General features: G+C 43.3%; 1 protein-coding gene across 4 annotated transcripts in view; it reads left to right on the top strand.

Annotated features, from left to right (window-relative positions):
- The window catches only part of CDK15 (cyclin dependent kinase 15), a 438173-nt gene that overhangs the window by 56309 nt on the left and 356218 nt on the right, over nucleotides 1-25646 (top strand). For all 4 annotated transcript variants that reach the window (XM_073633297.1, XM_073633299.1, XM_073633298.1 and 1 more), the window contains one exon: nucleotides 864-1013. In XM_073633297.1, the coding sequence (XP_073489398.1) occupies nucleotides 864-1013 (150 nt within the window). The remainder of the gene's footprint in view (nucleotides 1-863; nucleotides 1014-25646) is intronic.

Genomic DNA, 25646 nt, shown 5'->3' with positions numbered 1-25646 from the left:
TGATGATGTCAGCAGAGCCACGGGTAGTCTTCCATGGGGAGTGTGTGAAAATGGGACAGAGTTGTAACCCTGTAACAGGAAGTTCCTGTGGAAGTGCTTTCATGGCAGATATTATTTTAATAGGATGTTTTGGTGTCTGAGAGTTTACAAAGAAGAGCTTTGTATAGGTTTCTTTTGATATCTGAATGAAAGAAATAAACCTGAACCCATAGTCTACACACCTTAGGGAAGGAACACCATTTGTCTGCCTTTGTCCCCAGTTGGGAACAACTGCGGAAGCAGGTCGATGGAAAAGATGGAATCAAATGAGCCAAGCGAGCTGGCGTATAGTACCATCTGTACAGAATCTTATATGCGTTGTCTAGAATGAGCACATTCCTGGAGCTCTTGGATATCCCCAAGGTCATAATCTGCTGGATCCTCAAACTGGGTTTTTCTGATGATGTCAGCAGAGCCACGGGTAGTCTTCCATGGGAAGTGTGTGAAAATGGGACAGAGTTGTAACCCTGTAACAGGAAGTTCCTGTGGAAGTGCTTTCATGGCAGATATTATTTTAATAGGATGTTTTGGTGTCTGAGAGGGAATTTCCCTCCCTTTAGAGAGTTTACCTATCCAAAGTGAAGGTAAATCTCTCCAATGGGACACAGATCTAAAAAAACTGACAGGCATTTTTATCATTTCCAGTGCTATCACAAATAAAGAAAAATGCTGGCTTCAGATATAGTTTAGTTTACATATACTTTTAAAAAATACATATAAAATACTAAAGATGGTAGTAAGATGGTATTATTATTATTATTATTCTTTGTATCACATAATTGTAACAAACTATTAACAAGCAAATGACCCTGTTTTCTCATTAGCTTACAGATTTCAGTGATGTTCCATGCCCCGTCCGGTCTCTTCCTCCACAATGGTATCACACTGTCCAAGTGCGGAGGATAAGAGCACTGAGGGCTCGGAGTAACAGCGACCCACTGCAAGGGAAAAACTTGGGGCAAGGGCTTCAGTGGGTAAGTGTTGTTTGAGTCATTTACTGGAATCCTGTGACACAAGATCCTGTATGAAATAGCAGTTATTGCATGTTACAGTGTACCATAGCTACTTTATGTAACAGCTGCTGGGCACAGATTGCATTGGATCTGCCATTCATTACAAGAGCTCTGATGTACTTTGAAAGCAAAAACCCCTGTAGTGTTATATTGGTAATGAAAAACGAAAATGTCATATAAAGATTTAAATGACTCCTAGTGCTGAAATAGTTAAAGGACTTCATACATGCGTCAGCTTGCACTTTCTGCAGTTGAAGACAAACCACCTATACATCATATGTCATAAAAAAACAAGTATGGAAACATATACAGGCAGTTCTATATTATAGGCACTGATTTAGTGACTGATCAATATCTGGTATTCTCCATGTGTTCAAAACATCTCCAGGTACTTGCAGGCAGCATATGGAAATGTGAGAAAGGGAAAGCAGAGGTAGGAGCTACTACTAAGCCTGTTTCTGAGCCATGGCTCCCTTTGCTCCATTGGAAACCTTAGTACGATATGTTTAGTAGCAAGACGATATGTTTAGTAGCAAGGCGCTAAAACCCCATCATGCCTCTAGGTACAACAAATCTTTGGATCAGATAGTCTATGACAGTGATGGCAAACCTTTTTAAGCCTGAGTGCCCAAACAGCAACACAAAACCAACTTATTTATTTCAAAGTGCCAACATGGAATTAAACCTACCAGCGGCTCTGTACAGAGGATGGGACTGATCATCCCTCTGAATGAGCCCTAAGGGACCAAAAACCTACGATTTTGCCCAGAAAAAACATTTTGTGCTTTTTCAAAGGAGTGCGTTACGCTCAGAATACAAGGATCACAGATAGATGCATTGTACTCAGAATACAGGGATCAGATGGATGCATTGTGCTCAGAATACAGGGATCAGATGGATGCATTGTACTCAGAATACAGGGATCACAGATGGATGCATTGTACTCAGAAGACAGGGGTCAGATGGATGCATTGTGCTCAGAATACAGGGATCAGATGGATGCATTGTGCTCAGAATACAGGGATCACAGATGGATGCATTGTACTCAGAAGACAGGGGTCAGATGGATGCATTGTACACAGAATACAGGGATCACAGATGGATGCATTGTACTCAGAATACAGGGATCACAGATGGATGCATTGAGCTCAGAATACAGGGATCAGATGGATGCATTGTGCTCAGAATACAGGGATCAGATGGATGCATTGTACACAGAATACAGGGATCACAGATGGATGCATTGTACTCAGATATGATCAGATGGATGCATTGTGCTCAGAATACAGGGATCAGATGGATGCATTGTGCTTAGAATACAGTGATTATATAGATGCATTGTGCTCAGAATGCAGGGATCAGATGGATTCATTGTGCTCAGAATGCAGGGATCAGATGGATGCATTGTGCTCAGAATACAGGGATTATATGGATGCATTGTGCTCAGAATACAGGGATTATATGGATGCATTGTGCTCAGAATACAGGGATCAGATGGATGCATTGTGTTTAGAATACAGGGATCAGATGGATGCATTGTGCTCAGAATACAGGGATCAGATGGATTAATTGTGCCCAGAATACCGGGATTATATGGATGCATTGTGCTCAGAATACAGGGATTATATGAAAGCATTGTGCTCAGAATACAGGGATTATATGGATGCATTGTACTCAAAATACAGGGATCACAGATGGATGCATTGTACTCAGAATACAGGGATCACAGATGGATGCATTGTACTCAGAATACAGGGATCAGATGGATGCATTGTGCTCAGAATACAGGGATTATATGAATGCATTGTGCTCAGAATACAGGGATCAGATGGATGCATTGTGCTCAGAATACAGGGATTATATGGATGCATTGTGCTCAGAATACAGGGAGCATATGGATGCATCGTGCTCAGAATACAGGGATTATATGGATGCATTGTGCTCAGAATACAGGGATTATATGGATGCATTGTGCTCAGAATACAGGGCCCTTCCCAAAGCAGTTTCCTCTGCCCCTTCACATCCCCCCCACATACACAGCAGTGTCCTACCTGTGTATGTACAGCCAAAGTCCTCCACATTGCCATGCTTCAGCGCCCGAGCCCCTGTACAAGAAGCCACTCTCCTATTGGCTCTCCAAGTCCAGGAAGGGAGGATCATTCTTCTCTTCCTCGGTATTCAGAGGCATCGTGCGCTGCTTACAGCAAACACTCCGTGTCCTTTCCACTGGGCTGCCCTCAGTGCATGCAGGGAGGGCTTTACTCACATCTGCTGCTCCACTGCCTGATCGCACTCATGATAGGAATGGAGCCAGCCTTCGCGCCTGCACGCCAGTGCAAGTGACTGCATTGCTGGGGGATTCCCTCCCCTATCCTGGCGACGCGCTACATGCCCACAAAGAGTGCTCGGCGTACCAGCTGTGGCACGCGTGCCATAGGTTCGCCATCACTGGTCTATGAGATGCATCTGGTGGGGGGAAATTGGGAGAAGTTGGGTTTTTTTTTTTTTGTGTTGTTTTTTGTGTTTTGTTTTCCTCCTCTGGGAGGACCAGTGGAGAGATGATTGATGTCATTAAAGGAAGAGCATATATAATATTAGTAAATTAGGCACAGGATGGGCAACATGTAATGGAATCACATAAAGAAGGGTAGATTGCAATGAAAGGTGCAGAGGTATAAAAAATGAAATAGTAGAGTGAGATTATATTGAATTAAAACACTAAACATAATAGGACACGTATAATATATATATATTTTTTTTTATTACTGTTTTTTTCTTGTATTGTAGGTTGTTTGACACATGTAATAGGGCGCTGTAAAGCCCCTTCTTAATTATACTTTGAATAATGTTTTGCACAAATTGAGTTTTGGTTATAGGTAGGTAAGTGGGTGGGCTTTTTCCTTTTGTTTTTCTCTTTCTCTCTTTTGAAGAGGACATGATCAAGGTTCCGGTGTGTTTTCTCGGGGTGGGGGGGTTAGTGTGGTTTATATTAATAAAAAGATTTATATAGATATATTGTGCAATGTGTATTTCGTATGTTGAAATTTGTCTTAATAAAGAAAAAGTGATTAAAAAAAAAAAACAAACAAATCTTTGCTTTACAACTGTGGCATGTGTTAGTAAAACTGTACATATCATCACTAGGAGGATTATTACTTATTACCTTTTTCAGAACAAATTGGGCCATTGTTTGGCAATAAATAATATTAGTTAAAAGCAGGATAGGCTTCTTTAACCTCCCTGGCGGTAGGATTATTTCAGATTTTAGGTGCTGAAAGTGGTACCATTTTGCATGGAGATTTGGAGTTTTATATTGTAGGCCTGTAATTCTTGGGAATAACTCACTTAAATCTGTCCAAACCAGAGTCTAGTAGACATCTCAAGTATGATAAAGTTTGAAACACAAAATCATAAATTATAATATAATAAATAACTATAAATAATAACAAATAATAATATAATATTAATAATAATAATACTTTTTATTCAATACATTTTAGTAAATAATATACCGTATTTATCGGCGTATTACATGCACTTTTTTCCCCTTAAAATCAGGGGAAAATCGAGGGTGCGTGTTATACGCCGATCCCCTGTGATCGCCCGCTGACTGTAAGCTGAGCGATCGCCGGCCGCAGATATACATAGATAGTGGAGTTTGAAAATGGCGCCGAGATACATAGCCATGACTTGCGGCGGCTCTAGGCCACTTTCGGCTCCACTCGTAGTCCCGCCCGGGATGGGCATGACTGTGAGCGGAGCGAGCGCCTCCCATATACAGATATCCGAGTGTACTCAGCTAGGTTCGGCTAGCTCCGCTCACAGTCATGCCCAGTCCCGCCCTATGATGGACACAGGGACTGGGCATGACTGTCACTGCAGTTTAACTGCAGCCTGGGCAAGGCTGCAAATGTACACAGACAAAGTTCCAGATGGGCACTGACAAAGCTGCAAGGCTGCAAATGGACACTGATAAGGCTGCAAATGACACCAACAACGCTGTATCCTGGCCTAGGCCATCAAGGCCCAGGCCTAGGGCAGCACTTTGCAGAGGGGCAGCACGGAAAGAGTCCCCGCTGGCTCGCAATGTTTATTTTTTACCATCCCTGTCCCATTATAAAAAGAAAGGTTTTTTTGCGCTAACCATACAAAAATAAAATTAGTGCTGCCGCTCGTGTTAGTCAAAAAATTCAAAATACCCAAAAACAATTAGCATATAGTGTAACAAGCGCGCATCTTAAATCAGTGTATACTATATAACATAGGTGATCCTAATAGTTCTGACTCCTATTAGTATAACAATAAAAATTAAAATTTAGATTAATTATGACCACACACTGAAAAGTATTCTAATGTGAAACAAACTCATGTGAAAAAAAATCATGTGAAAAAATTAAAGTCCTTTGAATAATTCACCATGTTTCAAAAGAACTATTGTGAACATAAATAAATATTGTGCCACTAGCCACAATGTTGCTTAAGGAATTTCAATCCGCAACAATGTAGCAACCACTCTACATATCCAATTCGTGCTAAAAAAAGAGAAAAGGTTTATCAGTGAGAGCTTCCCCTCCCTGGATATCTTATATATAGGAATATTTAGTCAGTCCTTATAAAAATATATTAAGCTGATGTTAGCACAAATCTTCTACTGGGAAAACACACCAATGATCTTCCTTCTCAAAAGGTATTGTAGAAAAAGCCGCTTACCGGATCAGATGAATCCCAGGTTAATGAGATCAAATAGGCATGTTGCATTAGCCTGCCGGCTTTATAGATTATCACCTGGGCATCGATCCCGGGAGGTTTCCTCATCCACTTCGCTCTTATCCACTTTGCCAGATCTACCCTCACAGGTACAGTATATCCGATTTTCACAAGATTTTAACTCTTTTGTTCTTCCATAGAAAAAAGACACCTCAGTGGGAACAAAGCGGAAGAGACTCCATAGTGCAGATGTGTATTATAAATTTATTAAAAAACTTTTCACAGTCACTTCAAAATTTTCACTGCAAATAATCACAGCAACGATACAAAACACATCAGGAACCGCAAATCAACAACTCCCAAGCGCACACCAAACGGGAACCAGATAAAAAACAGCTAAAATTTAGCATACATGCAGTGCGGGAGCAAACCGGCTGACTGCATGGGGAAAAAACAAAAAAACGTGATAGCGACATAGCCTCTAGCTCCACCCGACGCGTTTCCCCTAAACAGGCTTCCACTGGGAACGGAGACATCCCTGTCCCATTGCAGAGATTTCCCTTCACTTCCTGCTCCATAGTCACACAGGAAGTGAGAGGAAATCTATGCCAATTAAGGGAATCCATTGCCCCCCCCAGGCCCTCAGAACTAGTGTCCCCACTCGAAAATTTCAGGGCAGGTCTTAAACAGCAAGGGGTGTGCCCTTGACAGGAAGGGGTGCGTCATATTTAAATTAGGGGGTGCACATGTTTAGTCAGGCCTAGGGCAGCAAAAAACCTAAATACACTACTGGACACCAAGGCTGCAAGGCTGCAGATGTCACCAAGGCTGCAAATGACTGCAAGGCTGCAAATGACACTGAACAAGCATGCAGATGGACGCTGTGCAAGGCTGCATTGATGGGCATTTAAATGTAAGTTTTTTTCCTTAAAACATTTTTTTCCTTAAAATTCCCTCCTAAACTTGGGGTGAGTGTTATACCGCGATAAATACGGTAATCAAAAACACTGACTTTTTTTTTTTTGGCCAAACAAGGGTGCAATATTAGTAGTCATATTGCCTCAGTAAATGTCCCGGGTATGGAAAATTTTAAAACATGGTACAAAGTCCGACATCACAGTCAGGACAGTAGAACCTGGTTTCTTTTCTGATTTTCCTTCCAGTGTCGTCACGCTTAGAGCAGCAAACCACACACATCCTTGTGGGTGCTGCCTTCTTTTCCGTTGGTGGAATGTGTCCATAAAGTGACGACCAGTCAGGCGTTCCGGGTTCACAACGCCAGCAGCACGACGTCCAGATCTATTTACAATCGTTGGTGTTTGGTGCTTAAGAAATATAAGTTTGGCAACTTTACAAACAAAGTCCGCATAAACCACAGGCTCGTCACTCTTTTTTTTTTTAGAATGAAAGCATTCCACAGGCACTGTTCAAGAAGATGCCTGAAGATTTTTTTGTAATATTTTTTTTGTTGCTTTCTCATGGCTGGAAAAGTCATGGCCTGGTCAGCTCTGTCAACACCTCCCATGTTGTTGTTGTAGTCCATCACGACTTGTGGTTTCATTATGTCTTTTCCACCTTTTGTGTGTATCATGACAGTAGAGGTGTTGGGAATGGTACTCATTAGGCACACATCTTTTTTGTCACACCATCTCAGTGCCATCATTTTGCCTTTCTACCAGGCAACTATTTCTCCTGCCTTGAGCTTTTTATTGCCAAAGGTTGGCAGCATGTCACGCTGGTTAGCTCTAATGGTCCCATGTGCATCCGTCTTGTGCTGTAGAAGAAACTCAGGGTTCTGGAGAAGTGTAAAAATCTGTGGTTACACAGTAGCCCTGATTCAGCAATGGCTCAATCAAAGTAAGAACGGAAGCGGTTGCCATTCCATAATTACTGAATCTTTCGTTGAATTTGGTTCCTTTCCCGGTGTAAAGGACCAAATTCCATATGTAATCAGTGCTGGATTCACAGAGCATGAATGATTTTATGCCAAATCGTGCTCTCTTAGACGCGATATACTGTATCCAGCTGAGTCTTCCTTTGTAGGCCATTAGACTTTCGTCAATACTGATGTCTCTATCTGGTACATAGGTCTGCTGGAAATTTTTCTGAATAATTTGATATACCTCCCAAATCTTTTTCAGTTTTGGTGCTAGATGAGAAGTCTCATCAAATTCTTCATTATTTTGAGAGTGCAAATATTTAATTATCAGAGAAAATTTGTACTCCGACATGATGGTGCCAAAAAAAGGAGTGGCTAGTAATTTGTTGGTTGTCCAATACCACTTCTGCAGGGGTTTCCCCACCACTCCCTGAAGAATTATGAGGCCCAGAAACTTCCAGATGTCCTCTTTGGTCACTGATTCCCACTTTCTGCTCCTTGCAAACCTCTGATGCATAGCAGCTTGTTGCTCCTGGTACCGATTTGTCTCCGTAACAACTTTTTCTGTAACCTCATCAGTCAAAAAGAGTTGGAGGTATGCCAATGGGTTGTCATCTTCCACATCCACTTTGATACCAGGTGCTCCAGTAATTGGGAATCTTGGGGGCGCTGCGTGCTGCGTACCGCAGTCAATCGAGCACCAAGTCCGCACATCACTGGACACAGTAGCAGGATCATCGCTGAAATCGCCTTCCATGCCTGATGACGAACTTCCACTTCACTCAATTCTGCAAGCGATTCTGTATTGCTGTCGCTGTTTTCCAGCAGGTCATATGCCGCTTTTGAGGTAGAGGCACGCTTTTTTGATGCCATGGTCGCTCTGCAGTTTCCACACAGAAAGTACAGTAAAACTGCAGGCAAGGGCACTGGATAAAGCACTAGGGGCAAACTAAGGTCGATATTATTTTATTTAGTAATGTAATCCAATAGAATTACAATGTATCAGTGTGTTTGTGTTTTATACTGTTTGAATTTGCTGCCGGTTCCACCCCCTGCGTCGCGACGCTCACAGGGAACGAAAGCCAGGGCACACAGTGCATTGGGCGGAAGATGCGGAAAAACCGGCTGCCGTACACAGTGGGAATACATCGCGGATCCCGGGGACAAGGTAAGTAACCTCTTCCAGGATCCAGCGATGCGATCCCGAGTGTGGCTCTGGGTTACCGCTAATGGTACTGAAATTTCACTCCGAGCCACACTCAGGAATACCGCGAGGGGGTTAAAAAGAAGGGTTGTCTAAAGATGAATAGATTAGGAAATAGTTGGATAGATTGGGGTAGGTAATTCCAAAGGATGGGAGAAGCTCGGGAGAAGTCCTGGAGGCGAGCATGGGAGGAGGTGACAAGGGAGCTAGAGAGCAGGAGGTCTTGGGAGGACTGAAGAGAGCATTTGCTTGATATTTTGAGACCAGGTTAGTGATGTAGTTGGGGGTAGAGTTGTGGAAGGCTTTGTAAGTTGTTGTTCTTTGAATTGTCATTTGTCGGGCGAGTGGAAGGCCAGTGGAGTGATTGGCAGAAATGAATACTAGACACTGAACGGCTGGTAAAATGGATGAATCATCGGCAGCCTTCATTATGGACTGAAGGTGGGGATAGCCTATATGAAAGTAATCCAATGAGGAGGGAGTTGCAGTAGTTGAGATGAGAGATAACCAGGGAGTGAATTAGAATCTTAGGAAGTGATCAGTTAGCAATGTGAGCAGGATATGAATGGGAGTGGAATGCCACCCTCCTGCTGCTGATTACCAGTTCGATAACACCTGGAAGAACATGTGAACACCCGTGGTCAGAACTTTGGAGAGTGGGAGTCTTTGGGAGCAGGATGGGCTGTGTTTGTGCCTGTACCTGTGTCAGTGGTTGTGCCTGGAGCTGAGAGTGCCCGGAGCTAAGAGGTCTGTGCTGGGTGGAACAGCGAGGAGACATATCAGATGCCTGGATCGCGACCACGATCGTGAAAGCCTGTGACTGCTGCGACCTCCTGACTTGTTTCTCGGTCTCCTTGATCATCTGCCACCAGAGGCGTGCGCAGCCTATTGCATTAGGGTGTGTACCCCAAAGCTCAAAAACACATACGTGTATATGAACATGACCTTTTATGGTATCTTAGTCTGTAGGGTTCAATATTGAGTTGGCCCACCCTTTGCAGCTGTAACAGCTTCAACTCTTCTGGGAAGGCTGTCCACAAAGTTTAGAAGCATGTCTATGGGAATGTTTGACCATTCTTCCCGAAGCGCATTTGTGAGGTTGGGCACTGATGATGGACGAGAAGGCCTGGCTCGCAGTCCCCACTCAAATTCATCCCAAAGGTGTTGTCATGGTTATGCAATAGAGTTTTCTCTGTCAGCTTACCTGTCTCCATGTGTTCATCTCTAGAGACCAGCTGCCTCTCACCTGACTGGTTTTATAACCTCTCCTCTAAGCATGGCCCCACCCCAGGCCCTATCAGGGAACCCTATATTAACCTGTGCACTGCAAGCCAGCAGTGCTGATCAACCATTGTGTGTTAGCCTCCGTGTGTACTTGCTGTGTTTCCTACGTTTAATTCCTGTTACCGACTTTGGCCTGTTCTCAACTCTCCCTGTCTGCTTGTTACCCTGACCTTTGGCGTGTTATGTTTATCCTTGTCTGCTAGTCCCCCTGACCTTTGGCTCACCCCTTACTTCCCTGTCGTTCCAGCCTGATGCCTCCTTCCTCTTCTCCTGTAAGTCTACGGTGAGCGTGAGCTGTGAGACCCTGTGGGGCGCGACCTGGAGCCAGACTGCAGCGCAGTCCATCCTCACCACTAGAGGCTCTGGTGAACACCCGCTGGCTCTTAGACTCCGCGCCCTGGGGAATCTATGCTCTAGCTCCCACTGGGACCCATGTTAGTTATCCTGTAGACCTGCTTCCTGAACATTCCAGGGTTCAATCCGCAGCAGTCAGTCCTAGGGTCCACTACCTTAGCGGTGCACTTCCGATTCCTACAGAGTGCATCTGTCACCTGGTCTCAGGTGACCTGACAGGTGTTCTCTTGGGTTGAGGTCAGGACTGTTTGCAGGCCAGTCAAGTTCCTCCACCCCAAACTCGCTCATCCATGTCTTTATGGACCTTGCTTTGCGCACTGGTCCAAATCATTTGGTGGAGGGGGGATTATGATGTGGGGTTGTTTTTCAAGGGTTGGGCTTGGCCTCTTAGTTACAGTGAAGGGAACATTTAAGGCGTCAGCATACCAAGAAATTTTGGGCAATTTCATACTCCCAACTTTGTGGGAGCAATTTGGGGATGGCCCCTTCCTGTTCCAACATGACTGCGCGCTAGGGTTTCCACCTGTCCGGGATTCACCCGGACAGTTCGGGTTTGTAATCATGCATCCGGGTTTCAGACTGTCTGAAACCCGGATACATTATTCACACTGGACTATGACTTCACAGCAGGGTTTCCGGCTGCAGTTGTCTAAGCCGGAAGTGTCTGTTACACTCTCTCTCACACTGCCCAGCACTAACCCCCCCCCCCCCACACACACACACACACAGATGGGAGAGGAGAGAGGGATCGATCTGCACCACTTCCTCCCGCCCCTACCCCTCTGTGTCTGCCCACACTCCAATCCCTGGCGCTGTGCCGCAGAAATGGAAAGTGGGGGCCAGAAATTTGAAGCCCAGCAGCCACAGATAAAGGGATTCAGATGTAAAGGGGGACTCTGATGTAAAGGGGGACTCTATGGACTCTGATGTAAAGGGGGACTCTTGTGATTAACTTCATATGATTAGAAATGTTATTTAATCACAAAGTATATCTATAGTTTATACTATAAAAAAAATTGCTGTGCACTGCTAAAGTGTTCGGGTTTGACTTGAAGAAAAGGTGGCAACCCTACTGCGCGCCAGTGCACAAAGCAAAGTAAAGTCCATAAAGACATGGACTTAGCAGGGGTGGTGGAAAATTAACTTCAAGTGCAATAATCCACATTATACTAGTAACTAAAACATATAAAATTAAGTGTAACAATCTAAAAAAAAAATAATTCCAAAGTGCTATAATGAAGTAAACCTCCCAAGTAAAAAGTTGTTGCATTTTAAGTTAATTGCAATACAAACTATCTGTAGAGGGGTTTCCACCATCCCTGCTAAGTTACATTTGCTATGTCTTGTTTTCAGTTTAATGTGTATTATACAGTGGAGACGGAAAGTATTCAGACCCCCTTAAATGTTTCACTCTTTGTTATATTGCAGCCATTTGCTAAAATCATTAGCACTGATTAGCAGCACTGATGGGCACTGATTGGCAGCACTGGTGGGCACTGATTGGCACTGATGGGCACTGATTGGCAGCACTGATTGGCACTGATAGGTGGCACTGACTGGCAGCAAGGATGGGCACTAAAAGCTGCCCCCGATTGACACTGATAGGTGGCAATGATTAGCAGCACTGATGGGCACCGATTGGCAGCACCGATTGGCACTGATAGGCAGGACAGATTGTTAGCACTGATTGGCACGAATTGGCAGCAGTGATTGGTGGCACTGTTAAGCAGCAACAATTGCCACTGATTGGCAGCAATGATAGGCACTGATTTGTAGCACTGATAGGCTGCACTGTTGGGCACTGATAGGTGGCACTGATTGGCAGCATTTATGGGCACTGATTGGCACCGATGGGCACTAATAGGCTGCACTGATTGGCAGCGTTGATGGGCACTAATTGGTAGCACTGATAGGTGGCACTGATGGGCAGCGCTGACTGGCAACACTGATAGGCAGCACTGATAGGCAGCACTGGTGGGCACCGTTTGTCAGCACTGATAGACAGCACTGATAGGATGCACTGATGGGCGCTGATTAGCAGCACTTATGGGCACTGATTGGCTCTGATATGCAGCACTTATGGGCACAGATAGGCAACACTGATTGGCAGCACTGATGGGCACTGATTTGCAGCATTGATTGCCACTGATAGGCACTGATAGGCAGCATTTATTGACAGCGTTGATTAGAAGCATTGTTTGGCACTGATAGGCAGCACTGAATGGCAGTGAATGACAGCACTGATTGGCACTGAGAGGCAGCACTGATTGGCATTGATTGTCAGCACTGATTGCCACTGATAGACAGCATTGGTTGGCACAGATTGGCAGCATTGTTTGGTACTTGGCACTGATAGGCAGCATTGGTTGGCACTGGTTGGCAGTATTGGTTGGCACTGATTGGCAGCATTGGTTGGCACTGATTGGCACTGATAGGCAGCATTGGTTGGCACTGATAGGCAGCATTGGTTGGCACCGGTAGGGGAGAGGAGGAGTTTCACATGCAACAGACAGACTTGCCATAGCCGCTTGGTGTGTGAAACTGTCAGCTTATGTAACTGCTTACAGGGAAAGAGAGGAGCTGTCACAACTCAGTCATGATGTCGGGGATGGGCGGGACCAAGCAGCTATCAACACCAGCCAATGATTGGGCAGCTTAAGAAAGGGGGCAGAGCCACATAAACATAGCAGCCCGCCCAGACCCCATCCCATTGGCTGGTATTTGATAGCCGCCCCACCCCGAGATCACCGCTGAATTTTGACAGCTGGTCTCTTTCTCTCTCTCTCTGCAAGCAGTGACATTATATGACAGTTCACACACTCAGCGACTCTGGTAAACCTCACGATCTGCTGCCTGTTTCACAGGCAGCGGGGGCTACACACTCTCTTGGTTGCAACATTTCGGGGCAGATCTCGGGAGACAGCATGGGTCATTAGCCTATGGTTGCCACTATCTGGCTAGATATGCAGGTAGCAGTAGCTGCTCATTTTTCAGGAGAAGATATTCAAGGAAAAATGATACTATATAAATATGAAAATGTTCCCTATGTGGACTGGCTGGGGGCAGTGGGGGGGGGGCTGTCTCTATCTTTCAATTTTTCGTTTCTTCACCTGCCGCCCCCCTCCTCTCACCTATTGCTGTTGGGTGGAGAGGGATGGTGGATGAGGTATAGCTACTGTTTTTTTTTTTTTTCTCCCTCTGTTTTTTCCCCTGGGGGAAATGGTTTTATTTTTTGGGAGTGGCTGGGGTTTGTTGTGGGTTTTAATGTTTAATGTTGATTGGGTTGGTGGGGTTTGTCTAGGTTTTGGATGGCCTCCACTGTTATGGGTGTGATATTCCTCTTCTCTCTTTTCCCTCTCTCTCTTTTTTTTGGAGATGTTTGTTTGGAGTTTGGTTCTATTGCATTGTTATGAAGGCAATCCTTTTATTCTTTGAAAAATGTGAAGAATGAACGCTGAATTTAGAATAGTGTCCTGGAACGTGAGGGGACTGGAACCAGGAAAAAGGAGAGCAATTTTTTCTGCACTGGGGCAATATAATTTGTCGATAGCTTTCCTGCCGGAAACACATCTTACACAGGACACGTGACTATTACAGAACGAGAGGTACCCTATACAATATAATTCCGTATACACTACATATGCTAGAGGTACCAGTATATTAATATCATCAAAAATACAATTTTCCTGCAGGAAGGCATTGATAGACCCACAGGGCAGATTTGTTTTATTGGTTTGCACATTATTTTCAACGGTTTATATATTGGGCTCAGTCTATATCCCTCCGCCATATAGCACAGAAGTATTGTGCAAAATTGGGGAGTTTTTGGCAGAGCATGCTAGTATACCGTTATTGATAATGGGAGATTTTAATCACATTTGTAATCCAGCTATGGATCGCTTTCCAGCAGGCCAATGGGTAGAAACTCCATTTGCAATTCACCTACAAGAACTGGGGCTTTAGGATTTATGGAGGGTATTTAAACCTACAGGGCATGCTTATTCATGTTGCTCCTCTACTTATGGATCACTCTACAGGATTGATTTAGTCCTGGGTACAGAACTAACCCTCCCATTTGTCTCGGGTGTGCAGTATCTAGCAAAGAATGTCTCAGACCATTCACAGATTTCTTTGTCTTTATAAAGGATTAAACCCAGAATCAAATCGAATTGGAGAGTCAGTGCTCAGTGGTTGCAGGTGCTACCCAATCTCTGGTCAATTTCTTCAGGAATAATGCAGATACTGCAACATCACAGGTTATATGGGATACGATAAAGGATTTTTTAAGAGGAATACTAATACAAGCAATTAGTCGGTTTAAAAAATCAAATGCAGAGTAGGAATCTCGTCTTGTAGGAGAAGTGCAACAAAAAGAATTTCATTATATCCTACTTTAATAAATCATTCTATATGGAAAGATACCCAACTTATATATAAAATTCCTGGAAAAAGCAGAACAAGATCTCCTATCTGTAAGGAGTAGGTATTACGAGGAAGGGGAAAGGAATGGGAAAATGTTAGCTGTAATAGCCAAATCTCAGACCTGTTTAAATTGTATCCCCGTGGTATGTTTGCCAACAGGAGACAGCTCACATAATCAGAAATTATATAATCCTTTTTATCCTTTTATGGTGATTTATATAGGAGCAAGGTGACTTATAAATTGGACCAACTCGGAGACTTTCTCCATCCCCTGGAGATACCCTCAATTTCTGCAGATGACAGAGAAAAACTTAATTCCCCACTCACATTGGAGGGAAAAAAAACAAGAACCGTTTCAGAATCGGCTAGCGGTAAAGTGTCAGGAACTGATGGCTTGCGGCTGGAGATTTATAAGCTCTATGGAGAAATACTGCTCCTGGAATTATTGAAAATTCTTAACCAGACATTCAAGATGTCTCCAATCATACCACAGAAGGTAAATCAGATTAGAAAAGTCTTTTAAGTATCTAGGTATTTGGGTCTCCTTTAAAATCGAGGAATATTTGAATCAAAATTTGATGCCACTTTTTTTCAACATTTACAATTAAGACATGCTTTACAGATCCAATTTAAAGGAAAGAATTTAAAAGTTAAAAAAATTCCATTAATAGACTTAATCGCAAAGATACAATTGAAAAACTAAACTACGAACCTTGTTCGAAGATATAAATTGGGATAAAATCTTAGAAACAAAGAACACGGAGAAGAGATGGGTTTGCTTTAAAAGCATATTAAATAAGGGCATTAGCCAGTGCATCCCATTAGGAAAAAAATGTTAAAAAACAAACAAAAGTCCTGGATAACTTAACTCTAATGTAAAAATGCATATAAAAGAAAATGAGAAGGCCTTCAAAAAATACAAGGCTGAGGGATCATCATCAGCATTTAGACTTTACAAAGAATGCAACAAGATATGTAAGGGTGCAATTAGGGTGGCTGAGATAGAACACGAAAGACACATAGCGGAGGAGAGCAAAAAATTCCCAAGAAATTCTTTAAGTATATAAACTGTAAAAAAGGGATAGGGGAGATGGCGAAGGTATTGAATTTATTCTTCTCCTCAGTCTTAACGAGGGAATCGGGTGGATTCAGTAACCAAAACTGCAGTTTTTGTCCTCATGACACATCACAGGAAGCACCCTCATGGTTAACAGAGGACAGAATTAGAAATAGACTTGGGAAACTTAACATTAATAAATCATCGGGACTAGATGGCTTGCGCCCGAGGGTACTTAGGGAACTCAGTCAAGTAATTGCCAGGCCATTGTTCCTAATTTTTACTGACAGTCTACTGACTAGAATGTCACCAGCTGATTGGAGAAAAGCCAATGTAGCACCAATATTTAAAAAAGGGCCAAAATACATCCCTGGGAATTACAGACCACTTATCATTAGCGTATCACGTATCATTAGCAGTAATCAGCATGGATGCATGAAGAATCGTTCTTGCCAAATCAATCTATTAACCTTCTATGAGGAGGTGAGCTGCCATCTAGATAAAGGAAGGCCCGTAGACGTGGTGTATCTGGATTTTGCAAAAGCATTTGACGCAGTTTACCATAAACGTTTACTGTACAAAATAAGGTCCATTGGCATGGACCATAGGGCGAGTACATGGATTGAAAACTGGCTACAAGGGCGAGTTCAGAGGGTGGTGATAAATGGGGAATACTTGGAATTGTCAGGGGTGGGAAGTGGGGTCCCCCAGGGTTCTGTGCTGGGACCAATCCTGTTGAATTTGTTGATAAACGACCTGGAGGATGGGGTAAACAGCTCAATCTCTGTATTTGCGGACAACACTAAGCTAAGCAGGGCAATAACTTCTTCGCAGGATGTGGAAACCTTGCAAGAAGATCTGAACAAATGAATGAGGTGTGCAACTACATGGCAAATGAGGTTTAATGTAGAAAAATGTAAAATAAACCTCTGGAGGAATCTAGGATGGCAAAGGACCTGGGGGTCCTAGTAGATGATAGCAGCAGCTTGGCATTGCATGCCATTGCTGAGCCTAACAAAGCAAACAGAATATTGGCATGCATTAAAAAGGGGATTAACTCCAGGGCTAAAGCGATAATTCTCCCGCTCTACAAGACTTTGGACCGGCCACATCTGGAGTATGCTGTCCAGTTCTGGGCACCAGGCTGCAGGAAGGATGTACTGGAAATGGAGCGAGTACAAAGAAAGGCAACAGAACTATTAAAGGGTCTGGAGGATATTAGTTATGAAGAAAGGTTGCGAGCACTGAACTTATTCTCTCTGGCGCTTGAGAGGGGATATGATTTCCATTTACAAATACCATACTGGTGACCCCACAATAGGGATAAAACTTTTTCACAGAAGCTAGTTTAATAAGACACGTGGCCACCCACCAAAATTGGAAGAAAAGAGGTTTAACCTTGAACTGCGTAGAGGGTTCTTTACTGTAAGAGCGGCAAGGATATGGAATTCCCTTCCACAGGTGGTGGTTTCAGCGGGGGGGGCATGATAGTTTCAAAAAACTATTAGATAAGCACCTGAACGACCGCAGCATACAGGTATAAACAATGTAATACTGAAATATAATCACACACATAGGTTGAACTTGATGGACTTGTGTCTTTTTTCAACCTCCCCTACTATGTAGCTATGTAAAAAGGGCATCATCTCTAAAATATATGGCTATTTAATTGGCCAACTCCAGGGAAAGGCTATCTGTCAAGCTAGACGGGGGTGGGAAAAGGACCTAGGAGATCTAACAGATGAACAATGGCAAAATATTTTGGAACAAGCACAATTAGTATCAGTTTCACCCCAGCAAACTTTAACACAATTATACATAATTCATAGGGTGTATAGGACCCCAGTTAAATTGTATAACTGGGGTAGATGAGATACATCTGACTGTGAGTAGAAGAACCTCAGCTGACCTAATACATATGCTATGGAAATGTCCCAAATTACAGGTATTTAGGTACTGGCAAAAAATAATTGATACTATTAACCGGGTATACCAAATACAGGTACAAAGGGATTCTAAAATAAGTTTGCTGGGGTGCCTAGAAAAAGAAACATACATACCAACAATTAGGATAGCAATTAACAAGATGTTTATTGCACGCAAGCTAATCACACAAAAATGGATTTCCTCGAATGTGCCAACATATGAGGAATGGCACCTACAGGTTAATGACACTGTATTAAAAGAATTGCAAATGGAGGGGTTGGTAAAAATTTAAAAATTCAATAAGATCCGTAGAAGTATTGGAAATCTAAGAGGTCTAACCAATATAGCCCTTGTGTAGTAAGTCAGAATTCGGAAAAAAAAAAAAAAATACAACAGGAGAGGAGTCCATCTGTGATGTCGAACTAGTTGGCTCTTAGGCCTATGGTTAAAGGAGATATAGGACTTCGGGGGGGAGGGGGGGGTTTGGGGGGTGGTAGGGAGGGGAAGAGAAAAGGGCTTAGATAAGGGAGGTATTAGATATGATTTATTTGTCATTTTCGAAGAGGGAGGTTGCTGTGTTGCCGATTGCAAACAATGTAGATTATAACTAAGCGACATTTGTAAAAATGGGGAAAAAAAAAATAGTAATAAATGCCACCATGATGTGAATAACGAGTCGGGTGAATATTGAACTGTAAAGTTGAAATTAACTACCCCAAAAAAGGACACTGATGTGGTGAAAAAAAAAAAAAAAAAAGAATTGCAGGTTTGTCGAAATAGGGGCTCAATAAAAAAGCTTCATAAAATATGGGATTTGTGGCTGGGCATGACCAGGATGACTCCTTTTATAATAGTAACAGATGGAACTCTAGGGGTGGATGGTTCTCTTTCAAATTATAGAAAATGTGTGGAGAGATAAGTGAAAGAGAGTGTAATAAGGGAAAGTAAATAAAAGGTAGGAGGAGAAAAAGGGAGAGAAAGGGAGAGGGAAGAGAGAGGTGGAAAAAAGAGGAAAAAGAAAGGGAGAGGGAGAAGAAAGGGAAAAAAAGAGGGAAGAAAGGTGGAAAAAGAGAAAGGAAGAGTAATACCCCGTACACACGGTCGGACTTTGTTCGGACATTCCGACAACAAAATCCTAGGATTATTTCCGACGGATGTTGGCTCAAACTTGTCTTGCATACACACGGTCACACAAAGTTGTCGGAAAATCCGATCGTTCTAAACGCGGTGACGTAAAACACGTACGTCGGGACTATAAACGGGGCAGTGGCCAATAGCTTTCATCTCGTTATTTATTATGAGCATGCGTGGCACTTTGTCCATCGGATTTGTGTACACACGATCGGAATTTCCGACAACGGATTTTGTTATCGGAAAATTTTATCTCCTGCTCTCCAACTTTGTGTGTCGGAAAATCCGATGGAAAATGTCCGATGGAGCCCACACATGGTCGGAATTTCCGACAACACGCTCTGATCGGACATTTTCTATCGGAAAATCCGACCGTGTGTACGGGGCATAAGAGGGATAAGTTTAGGATAGAAATGGATTGTATAGATAGGCATACCTATAGATATATATGACTGTTGGGCTTATTGTAGGGGGAATTTTTTCTCGTCGATGGATATAGGATGAGGTAGATAAAATGGGGAGAGAAGAAGGGGGGAAAGAGACAAGTTATTTACACGAATAATAGTGTTGATGTAATTAAGAGAAAAATAGGCGGTGTATGTGTGTTGGCCTTGGTTTGTTTACTATTTTTTGACTGTTTCGTTTTATTAGTTTTTTTTAGTTTTTTTTTATGTGTATTTAGTTGTTTTTGTTCTAAGTGCTGTAAACTAAAATTGATACTAATAAAAATTATGAATTGAAAAAAAAAAAAAAAAAAATCTTAGTGGTGTCACTGGTTTAAAATGGCTTTTTTTTGTTTGTTTTTTTATTTATTTTTTTATTTTCAAAGGAAAACTAGCCTAAAATAGTAAAAAAAATATTTTTTTTTCTAAATGTAACTATAAATTTCTTGCCATTAGGCCCCTTTCACACGATTGGACCGTTCAGGTCTGCCTGTCAGTTTTGACGGCGGACCTGAATGGGCGCTCCATGTTAGTCTATGGAGCGTCGGATGTCAGCGGAGACATGTCTGGTGACATCCGACCCGGTCCGATCCGCTAAAAGCAGACGGATGGCCCTACATCCAGGTCCGTCGCTGGCGGATTGGATCGGGTGAGATCGGATGAAAACGGACAGGCTGTCCGTTTTCATCCGATCACCTCCATAGGCGGCAGTGGAGCCTGACAAGCCCCTCCCCGCTCAGTGAGCGGAGAGGGACCTGTCATCCGCCGGCTCAGCGGAGATCAACGGACTGATCTCCCGCTGAGCCGGCGGACCGAGGCAGGCTCCGTAGAAAGGGAGTCCGCCTCGTGTGAAAGGGGCCTTACTGTGACCCCTCTCCCCCCACCAAAAAAAAAAACTCTGAAGAATCGTTTCCTACTTCTGATGTTTGTGGCGATGCTTTGTATGTGTATGTTATTTGTTTGCACCAGTAGGAGGGCCAAAAAATAAAAGTGAACATTTTGCATTTTTCTATCCCACCAAAACACACTGACACTAAATTTAAAAAAAAATAACAAAAAACACCCTTTTTTCCTACCTAAAGCTCACTATTTGTGACCTTTGACGTTGACCCTGACACTAACCGAGATCGAGCCCCGATCTAGCTATTTTATCTTTACTTCTTATTTATTATAATTTGTTTTTTACAAAGACCTTTTGTTTTCTGACTTTCAGAAAAAGATACATTGTATCTTTTTCTTCATTCAGAGGAGAAAACCAGTACAGGGGAGGGTTCTACTGTGTGACCACTGTGATAACCAATCACAGGCAGTGATCATTAGTAGAAGACCTGAGGCTGCTGGTGACAGAAGACCTGGAGCAGTTGACTGCACCTGGCTCCCAATCATTAGTAAAAGACCCAGAGCTGTCGGAGACAGCTCAGTTATTCTGCTGAGAGTGTGCTATGGAGCCCACTTCCAACACATATGCTGAGCACATATATGTAGCGACTCGGGAAAGAAGGTCTACATCCATGATGCCACATATGCATGTAAACAGAATGAGGAACTCCATTATGAAAAGAATACAGAGGCTATCTGTCACAGTCTGGAGTCAGGCTCAGAGGCCAATAGCTATAGCAGTGGAGCAGCACCCACCAACAAGCGGGACAGGTATACACGCAGGTCACCCTGGCAGATGACACAGGTTCACCTGAGGTGCGGGGTCTAAGTACTAACCAGTAACAGAGCTCCTGATGGTGGAGATGGGTTTTGCTGCATGTTAGTACCAGGTCAAGGTCCTCAGGATCGCCTCACCAGGAGGTAAGCAAGCCGGGATCCAGTAGCAGATATAGCAAGTAGGGATAAGCAGAAGTGCAGTCAGGAAACAATCCAAAAGGTTAGTAATGAATTGTTGCAGGTTGGGGTTAAGCAGAGGCATAGTCAAAGAACAATCCAAAGGTCGGTAACAAAAGGTAGTGAAGATATGGACAGCAGCAGGAGAGGCATGGCCTAAATCAGGAAGTTAATGGGAGGAACAAAGAGTTCAAGGTTCAAGACAAACAAGATTCAAGGCAGGATCATTCAAGAAATTGTCCAGGGAACTGCTCAGCATTCCGGGTTGCTCAGCAAGTTATTGCCAGACACACCAGAGGTCCCAGGTTCAAGTCCGGGCCCTGGCACTGTCATTGTTGGTCTCCTTCTGAAGATGTTAGCTTCCTGACTGTCATGCTTATCCTTTGGATCAATGACCCTAAGTGTAGATTTAGACACGCATCTAAATCTCCCTGAAGCTTAATCTGTGTAAGGATCACACTGCAGGGGCTACTGACAGGTGCTGAGGAAGTGATGCAATGCCTCCTCACCATCTGTTTTAACACCATTTGTGCCAACAATCACACTGCATGTACGGCGCATTTGTGGTGTTTCCCCATTGGCCCGCATGTGTAGCACATGTCAGGTCAACTCTGCCATGAAGTAAACCATCGCGGTCGCGGCATGAAAACATTCTTGTCTGCTACCTGTTGCAGCTTAAGGGGGGTGGTTAGCAGGCAGCAAAAACGCAATTCAACCATACATTTTTGCTGCCCTCCAACTTTTATTCTAAACAATGCCTTAAACTAGCCATACAGTGCCCCAAATTTGAACTATAGGTGGACCTGCTAGCACCAACTGGCTCAACAAAAGTAGCTACTGAGCTGGGTGGAAAATTACTGACTGAAAAGTGAATGCTTACTATCAGATGTGGCTGTCTGAAAACAATAACCAGCAGAGCATAGAGGAATCTTTTAATTTTTTTATGAAGGAGAGACATCTAAATGTGTATGGCTTCTGTGTTCTTCACCTATAGCAGCCTACCAATTCTTGGCTACCCTCATGTCTTATACACAACGCTATAGTGCCTGGCTACCATGCTAGGGCAGGCATGAACTGAGCACAGCAAACAGGTACTTGCGGTTGGCAGACAGGCACAGTGGTTCAGTGACAATCCAGGGAACACGGCAGGCAAGGTTCAGAATAGTCAGGGTCAACTCCTTGGTCAAAAGGCAGGCTGAGTTCAGAGAATAGCCCAAGTTCCAATATGAGGTCATAAACAAAAGAATCCAAACTAGCAGGCAGGGCAGACAAACGGGAAGCTTGGAGCACATGTTACACACGCTATCACAAGAATGTGACTGCAGGCTTGGCTGGCTTAAAGCAGGTTTGGTCTCCACTCAGACTGGCTACATCAATCATCTTGCAGGTGGACAGGCAGACAGGGAAAATGCACCACAGCCAAAATCAGGATGCTGGAATGAGACCAGCAGCTATCAAGGAGCAGGAATATGCAGCAGGGAAGTCAGAACTCCTGACCCCTTTACATATTTTGGGTCTGTGATAAGCATGTCAGGCCAGCCAGGCAACTAGCATTTTCAGTAGATCAGCGAAGGCTGTCTACATATTGCTTTCAGCTCAAGCTTTCTTTAAAGTGCCATATGTCTTAAAGAGACCTAGTCAGCAGAGCATTCAGAGGTGCAGTAAGAAGAGACAGGAAATCTCTCCTAAGGCTGGGTTCACACCACTGTGAATTGGATGTGGGTTGTCCGCATCCAATTCGCAATAGCAGGAGATTTTAAAAGGCTCTCTATGGAGCCGGTTCACAAATCTCCACTGCAGATCCGGTTCGTCTTTTGGTCTGTTTTCAGGTCTGAATTCAGCCCAAAATTCGGGCTGAAATCAGACCTGAAACGGTGAACCAGGACGCACCGGACCCCTGCTATGAGACAGGTGTGGTGATAGTGTGAACCTAGCCTAAATTTGGACAATGCCCTCTTCGTTGTCACTGGAACAGGTGTCCTCAAAAAAGATTGCCCCTGCTCTGAAGCTTGTAAAATATCTATTCCCTCTCACCATGGCTCTTACCTGGCTGTTAATGTACAGGGTATAAAAAGGGTTAAGGTATTCAAATACCTCCTCTCCCACATAATAAATGTTGCTTGTCTCCAAGAGACTCCTGTCTCCTCCTCTGCCAATAACGTAATATTGGCATTTCTTTATTTAACTATGGTAATCTCATACCTCATTAGGATTTATATTTATTTTTTTGGATCTCGACTGTCATATTTTTTTATACTGACATATTTTTTGTGATAAAGACAAGGGTACCCCACCAAGTCTAGGATAATGTAAAATGTATTCTTCCTGGAAAACCATGAGATTATCAAAGTGGTGGACTTTGAAGGTGGGCGATCTCTCAGAAAGCTTCAACAACTCATTTAAAACCAACAATTTTAACACATAGTTGTTCCATAGTTGTTACATTAAAAAACACAGAGGGGATATGTCCATCCCTTGTTTCACACTTAAACATATCACATGCTCTTTCCAGGAAAAATACAGAACCTAAACCCCTTCATGAATAACAATAGTCTAAATCCAAAATGTCTAATCCCAACACTTATAATATGGCACCAAATCCATGGTTGTCCCAACTTGGCCCATGCAATGTTGGTATATATATATATATATATATATATATATATATATATATATATATATATATATATATATATATATATATACTTGGCCCATACAATGTTGGTATATATATATATATATATATATATATATGTGATTCTGCATAGGATGGCCACGCTGTAGCAGTAAATGTGCTATAGGGCAATCCTTAAGTGGTGAATATACTTGATAGGTGTTATAATAAAATGTTGTAGGGAGTTGGTCAGTACTATGCTTTGGAACTGTAAAGGTTTTAGTACTATTGAGTCAGATATTTGAAAACAAAACATTTGTCTAAACATCTGTCCTCATATCATGTTCTTAGGTTTTCAGTAGACATCCCAATGTCATTTGATACTAATTTGTGTAGAATCAGGTGCTCAACGTTGTTCTTTTGTCTGTGCCTAGGAACCTTTACAGAGACATAAGGCTAAAAGTAAACCTTCCAAAGTGTAAAACAGCCTAGTATCTAGACATGGTAATCTATTGCTATTATGTTGTTGTAGCCATGGTGTGAGCACTCTTGACAATGATCCACCAAATCACCCTGCTGCCAGACCCTCATCTATCACTTCTGAGACAATGAGCAGTCATTTGCGTAGTTCTGTTGCGTTTATTACGGGATACAACTTGGTTGGGGGAAAGGAAGATATGGGATGCCCATAGCACTTGTTAAATTGTCATCACATTTGTAGAACGTTGATTAGCAGCTTTAGCCCTGAAAATGATGCACTTCTAACATTCACAGTCTATTTCCCTGCATATCTCCGATGCAGACTATTGCTCTGCACTCACTCCTGCAGATTATCACTCTTCTAGAGTCCTCTCTTCTTGTACAAATCCTCTACTGCAAAACTGTTAGATTCCTGTTGCTTCACTTCCAGTAATACAAAAAGGGACCACTCTGAATAATCCCAGTTTGCTGGCTGTACTTGAATGGTGTTGTTTCAACAAATCAATAAGCCAGAGGCATACAATTACCTCTCCCCTGTGGCTCAGGGAATTTGGTAGCTACACAGTCTCTTGGAAGGTATTACTGGAGTGCTTTACTAGTCCAGAGATACTCGGTACCTCTCCCCGACAGCCTAGCACGTGGTAATAGGCAGACTACTGTTCCCAGCCAGTCCTTAACTGCAAACCCTGCGTTCCTTGGCCACAGCATTCTGCACTACTCTCAACAATTCTCCCTTTGTTTCTTTCACACTGACCTTCTCCAAAGGGCAAGTTCTGTGTTCCCCGGTCACAGAAATCTGCTCTTCTCAGTCCTACTGTTTCTTCTCCTTCACCGATCTTCTCCTGTGTACAAGTCCTGTGTTCCTCAGTCACAGCAGTTTGACACCAACTCCATGATGAATATCTTTATCCAGGAATACATCCTAGCAGCTCCTCCATCCCTCCTCCACGCTCGGCACGCCCCCCACGTGGGGACGTCCTGCGGCAGTTACCTAAAGCTCTATTCTCCTTCTTTCCTGCACTCTCAGACTCCCTGGAAGCATGTGACCCCAGCTTATATGGGAGGCCTGCCCCCTGCCAATATCGCAAGGTAATTGGTCAGAGCTCCTCACATGAACTGCCTGCTACTCAAACCTTAGGTCCAACCTCTGTTCCAAAACAATCTTCCTGAAAGCAGGGGTGGCGCCTCTGAGTCAGAGCACAGGTGGTCACACCCACCACTACACTAAACATTCACAATCACAAATCAAAACACACAGGC

The sequence above is a fragment of the Aquarana catesbeiana genome, linkage group LG06 (genome assembly GCF_042186555.1).
Source record: "Aquarana catesbeiana isolate 2022-GZ linkage group LG06, ASM4218655v1, whole genome shotgun sequence".
Classification (NCBI taxonomy): Eukaryota; Metazoa; Chordata; class Amphibia; order Anura; family Ranidae; genus Aquarana; species Aquarana catesbeiana.
Note: the sequence above shows the minus strand (reverse complement) of the source record. Positions and strands in the feature narration are given on the sequence as shown.